The 11,362-nt window shown below is 38.2% G+C and overlaps 2 protein-coding genes and 1 non-coding gene across 4 annotated transcripts; 1 reads left to right on the forward strand and 2 right to left on the reverse strand.

Annotated features, from left to right (window-relative positions):
* Positions 1 to 2,788: 2,788 nt before the first annotated feature.
* On the reverse strand, positions 2,789 to 5,943 carry LOC137612332 (dual specificity protein phosphatase 22-B-like). Its single transcript, XM_068340814.1, has 7 exons — positions 5,774 to 5,943; positions 5,384 to 5,417; positions 5,197 to 5,279; positions 4,484 to 4,533; positions 3,754 to 3,828; positions 3,347 to 3,518; positions 2,789 to 3,205 (listed from the first exon to the last, which is right to left on the reverse strand). Exons 1-7 carry the CDS (start codon positions 5,792 to 5,794, stop codon positions 3,065 to 3,067), a joined length of 576 nt encoding a protein of 191 aa, XP_068196915.1. The 5' UTR covers positions 5,795 to 5,943; the 3' UTR covers positions 2,789 to 3,064.
* Positions 5,944 to 6,607: 664 nt separating this feature from the next.
* Positions 6,608 to 6,699, reverse strand: trnar-ucu (transfer RNA arginine (anticodon UCU)). Its single transcript is given in 2 exon segments — positions 6,608 to 6,643; positions 6,663 to 6,699. It is a non-coding gene; the product is annotated as a tRNA-Arg (tRNA).
* Positions 6,700 to 6,892: 193 nt separating this feature from the next.
* bag1 (BCL2 associated athanogene 1) lies at positions 6,893 to 10,231 on the forward strand. Of its 2 annotated transcripts, none has more exons than XM_068340739.1 (7): positions 6,893 to 6,996; positions 9,040 to 9,168; positions 9,258 to 9,340; positions 9,429 to 9,542; positions 9,655 to 9,762; positions 9,848 to 9,910; positions 9,989 to 10,231. In XM_068340739.1, exons 1-7 carry the CDS (start codon positions 6,960 to 6,962, stop codon positions 10,076 to 10,078), a joined length of 624 nt encoding a protein of 207 aa, XP_068196840.1. In that variant the 5' UTR covers positions 6,893 to 6,959; the 3' UTR covers positions 10,079 to 10,231. The 2 variants fall into 2 exon arrangements, with proteins under 2 accessions (XP_068196840.1, XP_068196842.1); XM_068340741.1 differs by having other exon boundaries at positions 6,935 to 7,034.
* Positions 10,232 to 11,362: the final 1,131 nt, after the last annotated feature.

Here is an 11,362-nt window from a genome sequence, read left to right on the forward strand (position 1 = left end):
CTGCTAGAGATGATTATTTAGCAAAGGTTTAGGTAGAAAATGGTTACAGTTGTGTGATGACCATTTGCACTGTATTCAGTAACTACATTATTGAAAATATTTCACTATGTGAAAGAGCATGCTCTGTTGTAAAAACTGAGATGAAACATTTGGTGTCATTGGCGTCATTGGTGTCAAGCATTGAATTTAAATTCTTTTTAGCTAGCAGCACAATATTTCACAAACTGAACTCAGAGTCTATGCAGCAGAGACGTCGACTTCAGATATAGCTCTTTGTATCTCGTACCATGTGTGACCCAAGCTACCACTTGCCGCCAGTGGCCTTGTGATGAAATGTTGTCTGTTCTGTAATTGTATAGTGTGTGTATAGTAATAGTACATTATCTGATTGAAAGTGTCTGAAAATACATATTTGCACAACTTGACATTTATGGAAAATAACATTTCATATCAATCAGCTTTTATTCATAAAGCGCTTAATCACATCAACAGACATTTCAAAGTGCTTTTCCAGACAGAGAGACCCAACAGAACCCTCCAGTGAAGTTTTTTTTTCCAAGCCACCCAGGTTTAAATTCAATAACCACCACAAACATTGCCGATTAATTTACATGCAAAAGCCACTTTATTACCAAAACAATCTTCTGACCTAGTTGTGCAGCGATATACTGTACAGTATATGAAACAAGATAGCCATGGCAATTTACAAGTGACGGTCTCTCTTGCAGACTGCTCATCCTGACATCTGTAAATGTACAAAACCATAAATAAACCACAACATTCATAATGAAGTCAATACTTATCCTCAATAACAGCTCCTATCCTCCAAAAAAATTGAACATCTTTGTCAATAATCCAGGATAATGTCATAGTTTTTTGGATTAACAGATTAATAATAAAATGCAGGCATGCTGTGGTAATGAACAACAACTGCTATGGAGTAACAAAAAGTGCTGTGCATTGGCAAGAGATTTAGTCATGCAAGACTGAAGATCCTGTTTGTGTTACATGCACTCTGCACATAGTAACTGAAGCCATCTAAAAAAAGCACCATGATCTCTTTGGTACATACTTTGGCTTCCTTTTTGCTTCCTGCTCCATCGGAATCAAATGCAGTGGTGCCTATTTATGTGAAAAATGTCAATAGCTAATAATAATAATGTCAGATGCTTTGTGAAATGCAGATGTATATGTGTGCAAGTTAACACTTTTGTGCATCGGAAACTGAAGGTAATTCTTTAAAATTATCTTTTTAACAAGCTATATCTTCATCTCTTACCCTTTTTTGCATCCTCTGGAATGATTCTGTAGACTTTGTAGGGCTCTGAAATGTCCAGTTGACTTCTTTCCACTAAGTCATCAAATTAATTGCTTTTGTTTCGAGCACAGTGTAATCTGGTCTTCCCCGCTGGAGAATCAGGCCTATCAACCCCTTCCTTGTATTTCCCTTTAACATCGCCCATGCCGAAAATATTATGGAAATGGTTTATTTACTCTTCCTCCTGATTCCTGCTTATTGACTTTGATTTTTAAAAAGGTTTGACGTCTTGAAGGATCGAAAAAACTCCAAATCTCATTAGAGACCACATGACTGTATTTTACATTATTAATAGTGTAATTGAAAAGCAGAAGGGATCAGTCTGGCCTTAAAGAGTGCAGCATCCTCCTCTCTAATATACAGCCTTGTTTTCCTGTGCATTTATGGGGAATCCTAAAAATGGACTTCTCATTTTCCCAAATCAAGACTGGATATCTCCTGCTGTCAATCTGATCAATCAGCTACTGCCTCAATTTGCCATTGGCACCCTTGACCTACAGTCCACTGTCCTCTCCATGTTAATCTTCAAAAAATAGAATGAAATTGTTTAAAAATATAGGCTACAGGAGTGAGTCACTTGTAGTTTGACTCTTTCTCATGTAAGATAAGTGAATTATGAGATTCATGTCAAAACAATAATCACTGGTTAATATTGGTTCTTACTGTAGTGATGATGATGGTTATTGCTTTAAACTTTACAGCTACTAAAGAGTGGAATATAAACTTCTATCTGTACGAGTACTTTCTTGTTAATCAGCCTACCAAATGTGAGCACAGGTCAGTAACTAAAGCCCTCTGATTTAAATATTAACCTTGAAATAACTATAAATCATTCACCAAAAAAAAAAAAAAGCTGCTACTGCCCCTAACCTCTGATAGAGTTCCACTGCTGAAAACTGTTTTCAAACTCTCCGTGCCTCACACTTGAATGTAATCACAACTTAATTTGTGACAGGACAGAACTGGTCAGTCTTCAAGTGATGTGCAGCAATCGGGTCCTCATTTCATCCAAACTTGGCGTCCACACAGCCCAGCAGCAGGGAATACCTTTAGGGACACCCTGAGCTGACACCAGGACATAATGGAACAATTACCTGTGCATATAACCTACACTAAAATGTTACACCACACGCTTATAATACAAAATCTGGATGTCAAATAAATTTCCATTGACATGACAACTACTGACCAGAATTTTAAAAGTGAATTTTGTTATGTATTTTCATAAAGAACCAATTATCAGAATTCTAGTATGAGCAAATTGTGCTTATTATATTTTATAATCTCCAAATACAGTTAAGAAGACAGAGTAACAAAGGAATGTTGATTTTTTTTTTTTTATGCTGCCATGCATGACCTCCCCAGTACATCACACAAACAGGAAGGCAACCTGGAAACAGGCATGAGCTCAGAACAAAATGCATTATCACCTTCAATATAGCAGATCACCAGAATAGCAAACCCATAACACACTGTTTGAAGATTTTATTTTATTAATAATGTAATTGTGACAGGGGAAAAAAAGTTCAATATTCAAAATTTTAATAATCAATCAATGGTGAATATCAAAAAATTATTTCTTCCAGTGCTCTTGTCCATGATATTTAGATGATCATTCCAGTGATGGTAAGCATTCTGACTATTGGTCCTTTCATAAGCAGTTCCGGATGGGTCAAAAATCACGCACATCACAAGGTGGTTCCATCGTCAGAGCTGAGCTGCAATTTATCTTTTCAAAAGATATGGTCATATGTCCTCCGGTGGGGTACGTGTCTGTGTTTTTACCTCATTGCCATGGTCTTTATGTACTCTGACAAGCAGTTCACGTATATCAGCCTCATCATTGAAGGGGTTGTCCTTGAATTCCATTTGAAACCATTCTCTGAACTACAAGACAACAAAGAAGTGAACAATTTTACATTTTTTAAGTGAAAACACAGACTGTGCACTGATTATTGCATTCTCTGTGTACAAGAGATTGTTGAATATATACTGCATGTATCTTCACACTATGCTCCTAGAGCTCACCTGATCAGCTTGAGTAACTTCAAACTCCTGTAGCTGCTGTTGGAAGCCTAGGTTGGGGCCAGCACAGGATCGGACCACCTTCACTGCAGCCAGTGCCTCCTCCCAGCCCAGGCTGGTCACCGTCATGATGTAAGCTACCACGAGGGTGACGCTGCGGGACACACCTGCTAAACTGTAAGAGGATGTGAAGAATGGAAACAAGGAAACATATTAAACAAAGTGCCAACACAGGCAACGGCAACCAAACTATAAAGGAAAAAGGACAATTTCTAAGAATATAAATATTAACATGGTGCTGAGGTTACATGTAACTCAGTCATTTGATTCACTTTTTAATCTGCCCTACATGAACATGTACAGTACTTATATCATAAATGACATCCGTGTGATGTAACAAGTATTCTCACCAGTGAACAAGGCAGCCTTCTCTTTTCAGGCGGGACTTGTGCATGAACATGATGCTTTCTTTAAAGTGCTTCGTCCTGCAAAGCATTTAAGTGCTGTAAGAAGACATGACCACATTAAACTCACCAAGGTGTGCCTTAAGACCTGCAACCATATGTTATCATTTTCACCACGGTGACATGCAGCTCCGCCATACACGTACAGGCAGACTGTGCATATGTAAAGTTTTTTTTTTAACTTTGTTGCATGACATGAATGTTTTCTTACCTGACCTGTCAAATTCTTTTATTTCTTGTCCTGGACACTAGGGTGTGTTCATAGCAGGTTTTACAGTTGGTGTCACATTTCAGAAAATAGCTAACACCTCACACTGACATATGAGACAACCAGGGCAGTAAGAGTGACGTGTATGTTTGTGTGCATGTATGTGTGTGTACATACGTATAAATACATAAACATGTATACATAGATAAACACACGCACATACACACACAGACACACATATATATAAATATATATATATACATACACACACACAAGGTGCGATTTGTCAGAAAAATAGAGGGGGGGTTTAACATAAAAAAATAAGAAATCAGTGAGCAATTGTGAGAGATATTTATAGTACACTTACAAGTATATAGGGGAAAAAAAGACCTTAAATACAAGTGGTGCTTTTACTGAAAATACTTCATTGGTTTGAGCTGTTGCTGTGCTACACATTTTGGTACTTACAGGTTTTGTGTGGGAATGTCAGATGCTGAAATGCAGAGATAGGTCATCTCCTGAGGGACGAAGTATTGTGGTCACCTTTCTGTATTTTAAACAAATTAATAAGCAGTATGTGGGAAATCCCACTGCACACAATTAAACATAAAGTTTCATGTGCGTGTGTGTTTTGATAGCAAATACAGGATGTGACATATCTGGAAGGATAAGGAATACTTAAAATCCATTTACAAAAGTACAAGCTACTGTATGTAGGCAGCTTTTTACTCTTTGACTTACCAGAGAAACATGATATGCAAACCACTGACAAAGACAAAATGATAATGAGGACTGTGCAGTGGTTCTCTGCACAGTCCTCACTGGCAGAGAACCACCACCTGCATCCTGACTGGCAGAAGCACAGACATCTCAGGACACTGATCTAGGTTTCACTGGCATTAAATTAACCACAATCCTAAAATCACATGACTTAAAAATCTTGGGTTTATTATTGATTCAGTACAGATTTCAATTTGCTCAGGAGGTAGCATGTCAAGTTTTCCTGAAGTACTTGCCAGACTGGTTTCTTGGCTGGGTCAGAGCTCAAACGGTTTAAGCCAACCACATCTATGCAGCTGGGTTTGCTTGATGATATTGCTTCAATAATAATGGAAAATTGTAGATGAACATCACGGTGAACGTGTTATGTGTGAGAAGGTGGAGGAGGCGGGGGGTCTCACCTGGAGCACAGGAGCTGCACTGTCATAAATGGACAGGATGTGTGTGATGTTGTTCTTTGCTAACTGTTCTCGGTCTCTTGCATCTGAGATAAACAAGAGCACAAGAAAAACCATGGGTCTGTGCTGTCATACACAAGATGCTGATGATCAAAAATGATTCAGGAGGGGAAAAAAATTTCAGGCACACCTTTGATATTCCCCAAGTATAAGTCAGGTAGAACCTATGTAGACAGAAAATAACAATTTTGAATCAAACATGGTTAAAGCATCCTTGATATAGTGAGGTCCTACAACAGATGAGAGAACTTGAGTCAGCTGACTGTAATGGCACCTTGAATGGCTTAAACTGTGATTATTATAGTATGAACTTGAGATCGCTCGGTTTAAAAAGTAAATATTTAGTAAAGACGTATGCTAAACATTCACAGCCAGGCCACTTAGGTGATTAATATCTGTATTACCAAAGAAGCATCACATTAGATGTCAAGCATTAGGACACCTCGGTGAATCCACTCAAAACACCGAGTTCGAATCGTATGTGGCAGAGCACTAACTGAGAATAACTCGATGATCGTACCTTATTGATGCCATTGCCCATCCTGAAAAAAACTCGTCTGAAAAATAATAATGATAAGAAATGCAACGATCCGTTCCTTCCTTATTTAAAATACTTGTACACCTGCTTCTCGGCTTCCAAAACCTTCTGTGCGGGCGCAAATACTGCGGCTCTGCGTTCTGGTGAGACGAACACAGTCGTCCTTTGCCCCCCATGTTGAATGATGGGATATGTAGTTCTTTCGTGTTGGGGCGTAGTCTTGACTTATGTTTAACTGGATGTCAGCAGAATGTTAATATCTGTAATTAGTGGCATGACAACAGCATATAATTGACCCGAAAATACATATATTTAAATAGACCACAACGGATTGTTTCATATACCACAGCAAAAGTAGCCCCCGGCCCTAGCAACTTTAAACACCGAAGGAATTCAATGGGTATCAGCGTATGGTAAAAAACAATGTGAATTAGAATAAGGCATATAAATTTTCACTTTCAACTTGGCATGAGTCCACTTTCCTCACGTACAGTATGTTATTTTTGAAGCAACAGCATAATTGTTGATAAAATTTCTGTTTTCTAGTTTTGATAGGATGGAAATCACATTTCCAAAACAAGGATTCAAGCAGTCACTGGCCCCATCCATTTAGAGGTTGCTCCAGGCCCTTGTGTGTGTGCCAAGATCTATACATATATACATATATGCATATATACATACATACATACATACATACATATACACACACACATATATATATTCACATGTGAAACACATACAGTATATTGAGTGTGAGTAAATGTCTTCTTAAAATGTTATAAGACCAGGAAACAGAAAGTGTTTAAGCTTAAAAAGCGACTCTGGTGGGACTCGAACCCACAACCTTTGAATCACTTCTCAAGTGCTTGACTAGAAGTCCAATGCGCTATCCATTGCGCCACAGAGCCAGTGTTACGTATATGGTGCACTTTGATTAATTATAAACGTAATGTTTTAAATGTGCAAGCATGATATTTTTGCGATTTCATTACAGGTTCCTTTAACTTAGTTTGTGTAGATTTTTGGTTAAAATGTACAGTACTGTAATAATAGTTACATTTTGTTACACGCGATAACTGTTTCCGGTTTTCCCCGGAACTAATTAGCACCTAGTCCCAGTAGCTCAGTGTTTCTCGCGTTGTGATAGAAGGACCCTAAAGTAAGCAAGATGTCTGAGGGAACGACGACAGTGACAGTTGCATACGGTAACAAGATTTTGCATGATGCCACACGATTATGAAAGGTTAATATATATGTATGTGAAACAGCAAGTCTCCTAACTTTTGCCCAGCTACACGAGTTAGTTAATATAGCTAGCACTTACCAAATCTGCCAGTAATTCATCTTCCGTAATGTTGGCTGGTATGAACTGTTTATTAGAATAGACTTGATGCTTAAATGAACTTCAAGCCCTTGAATCTAACATTACCCATAACCAGAATTTGTGCAATCTCATGTTTTACGCAAATCCAATATCTTACTTATGGACATTGTAACTAACAAATTATTACACGTTGTTGTGGATACGCTTTCTGCAGAATTCAGAAGAATGAACGCACTTTGTTAATTCTTCTTAGGAAAATAATTTTTCCAATATGTTTTTGACAATTAGGCATGCAATATACTGTATATATAGGGAGAGGTATAGTGGCGGTCAGCTCTGACCTGATGCGGTCCAATGAGCAGCTTGTAGGGGGATGATGTCTTGCTCAAGAGCCCCTCGGTAATGTTCAGGAGGTGAACTGGCAGCTCACACTCCAAATATTTTTGGACCACACGGCTACCCTCCGGTCCCCAGCCCAAGACCTCATGGACTGAGCTACTACCGCAGGGTATTTTTTTTAATTAATTGCAGGGTTAGTCATCATTGGACTAGAGAGTAACATTTACTAATTAGTCATTCAGTTAAACTACAGGTTAAATTCAAAGCAAATTTAGTTGAATGAATTTGCATGAATTTATTTAACAATTAGTGTCCAAAACAAATAGCAGCATGATATTAGCCAGAAATCATGGTAACCCAGAGGTGGCCACCTCTGCACCCCCAGATAATGATGTCTGCAATGACACGACACTCTGAACCACGCCCCAGACTCGCTAGGGTTTTTTTTCTGAACCTTCTTCGAAGCCAGCTTCAAAAACCACCTTGACCGATTACGTTTGAACCACTTAAGTGGTTCATTCTGAAGCAGTTCAGTGATTCATTCACCAGGTGAACCAGTTCAAGATGTTCCCAGACTTGAGATCTCTTTAGGTATTGACACATTAAACAGCGCACCATAAAAAAGAGACCGGCTGGTGTTTCAAATCCTCGCCCATTGCTCTGAACCACTAAACTGGTTCACTCGGTGAATGAAGTACTTAGTGTTTCAAACATCATCAGTCACGTGTATTTCCATGTTTGAAGGTTCAGGAAAAAAAACCCCTACCGAGTCTGGGGCGTGTATCGAAGCGCAGTGTCAAAGTGGACATCACTACAGCTGAGGACCTGCAAAGGCAGCAGACAGTGACTTGGAAGGACCAAGGCCTTGGAGCACAATACACATATGCAGACACACAAACAAACACACACATCTTTGTAGTAACAGCTGCAATATTTCCGTTGCTTTGAAATGCTTCGGCCTACACAATAACTTCCGTAGACTCAATAACCACATATTCAACATTCATTGATTTTTTTTTATTTTATTTTATTTTTTTTAATTTTATATACTGTTTTGATCCCCGAAGGGAAATTAAGAATGCACACTCTAGCTACTGATTCAAACGCATGCATATATATATATTAGTGTGTACAGGCCCCTGTAGCACACACACACACACACACAAGGGGGCCTGTAGGCATGCAGGGGAGGTAGAGTGGCAGGCAGCTCCATCTTGGTGCGCCTTAAATGAGCAATTTGTAAGGGGGACGGCACCTTGCTCAAGGGCGCCTCGGCAGTGCTCCAGAGGTGAGCTGACACCTCCCACTGTCAGCTCACCTCCGGGTATTTTTTTTGGGCGGGAGCGGGAATCGAACCGCCGATCTTGAAATCATAGGACGACCCGCTCTACCGCCTGCTTTACCACTGAGCCACTGCAGCCCCGTTTTGTTGCTGTTGTAGGGACGATTATTCTTATGAAAAAAAAAAGAATCATATCACAGTATCTTTTAAAAAAATAACCAATGTGTGATTTTTTACTACTGGAATAGGCTTATCCTGACGTTAATTTTCAGTTTCAACAGTAATTTCTTTCTCCCACTCAAGGATCTACCAAGCACAGCGTCACACTACCTGGCCAAGTTGATGGCAAGGGTCCAACAGTCAAAGACCTCTCAGGTGCTCTCACTCAAGTGACTGGAGTTCCACAAGCCTCACAGAAAATAATTTTTAAAGGTACAACTAGGACTCTTATATTTAGCCATGTTTCAATATTGTATCATATGTCCAGCTTGAACTTTGCCATATCCATCCTGAAATCTCAGGAAAATCACTGAAGGATATGGAGGAGAATCTTTCCAGCTATGGAATAAAGGAAGGCTGCAAACTCATGATGATAGGAAAGCGTGTAAGGTTTTTAATTCTTTTTTACATGTGTTGTGTCTTTCACATGCAACTTTATATGTAATCAAATACTATCAATGATCTACTCACAGAACAGTCCAGAGGAAGAAGCTGAACTAAAGAAGCTGAAAGACATTGAGAAATCTGTGGAACAGACAGCTAAAAAACTTGAAAAAGTCGATGGGGAGCTGACTGGACTAAAAAATGTATGCATACTATACATTAGGCTCACATATTTGATGCCTTGTTGATGCAAAAACGTCCCAAAATGTGTCTGTTTTAGTCAAAATCCTAAACCCTCGCCCATTTTTTCCACAGGGCTTCCTGGCCAAAGATCTCCAAGCAGAGGCTTTAGGCAAACTAGATCATCGAGTGAAAATAGCTGCTGAACAGTTCATGAAGATCCTGGAGCAGATTGATGCTTTGGTAATCTACTGTGGTTGAAGTGTGCATTCAAATTGTATCTTTTTGCACATACTGTATCATAATATACTTCTACTTCTTTTAACAGAGTTTCCCAGAAAATTTCAGTGACTGTAGACTGAAGAAAAAGGGACTTGTAAAGACAGTGCAGGTTAAGCCTTTTTTGTGTTGTTTTCACACATAATACTTGGAAATAGCATAATGAAGTGTGATTGTTTCTGTTCAATAGGATTTCCTGGCCCAGTGTGACAAGATAGAGGCTTGTATATCAGACCACCTATCAAAGATTCAGTCAAAAAATCTCGCCCTGGTGGAATAGGACTACAAAGTCCTGTATCATACTGTATCATGTGCTAATCATTGCTCTGTGAGCAAAGTGTTCAGAAAAGATTACATATGGAGTCATTCCATGTCTATTTATTTTGGATGTGATGCATATGAGGACTTCATTAAAGAAACCCTGTCAACCGAAGATTGGCTATCTGCATTTGGCTTATGTGTGACTGGGAAACTTTCTCAGATTAAATCCGATATGAAATGCTTCTTTTTTGGTATTGTACCAATTGTAGACTGTTTTGTATGCTAGTTTGAGAGAACGAACATTAAACATAATCACAGTTAATTTGCTATTCACTTTTTGTAGCAGTTTTTTTTACAAATTTCGCACAACGCAAGTGAAGTTGGATACTGATGTCAGTCTATTGAGTTCTGTTACATCCTCAGATGCTGAATTGGGTTTATATCATGAGCGTTGGGAAAAAGATTTCTTCAGGGACCTCAAGCTTTTTTTCTTGTAACACAAGTATATTAAAATAATGCCATCAGGTATTTGTCAGCCATTCTATAATCAAATTATTGTAAAAAGTGCAACACGAACAATTGTTCAGATTGAGAGTAAAACCTTTTTGAAATAGTGAAAAAAATCAGCAATTTATCCCAGAAGATAATTTATCACTCCTGAATCATTCCTGTGGAAGACATGTTTCATTCAGATGTATTGGAGGTCAACCAATCAGAACATTATGTATCCCATACTGCTGTTATTACCATCAAAACGAGAAAAATGTTGATTTAGAGAAAATTTATCCGCAGCAACTTTCATAATGAATCAACCGATTCAAGCCATTTACAATTGGAAACAGTCTTAAAAAATCGCTAGTTGGTGTTAAAAATCTTTGTGATTGACAAAAAGACTTTGTGACAAACATCAGCTTGTGAGGATTCTTTTCAGTTTGATGGATATTTATATCAAATATTAAAATGTAACATGGAAAAATCTCTTAAAATGTGTCTTTTTTGAAAACAATTAACCCTGAGCCATTTCAATATCTGTAAAGATAAAGGGTTTTTTCTAATGTCTTGGGGTTATTATATTTTTTAATAATCATGTAAAAAACAATCATCTTACCTTGTTGATGCTGTTCATCACAACTTTTATAATTCCCCTTTATGAATTCAGAACATAGAAGGCATCTCTGACTTTGAAAATGAATTCTATTAAAATATCTGTACTATAGCAAAATCATTTTCATGACATTAGTTCTAGAGGGAGAAAAATAACAAAGTACAGTGTGCACTCAAATTGCAAAGAATATTTCATATA

Source organism: Antennarius striatus, chromosome 18 (genome assembly GCF_040054535.1).
Source record: "Antennarius striatus isolate MH-2024 chromosome 18, ASM4005453v1, whole genome shotgun sequence".
Lineage (NCBI taxonomy): Eukaryota > Metazoa > Chordata > Actinopteri > Lophiiformes > Antennariidae > Antennarius > Antennarius striatus.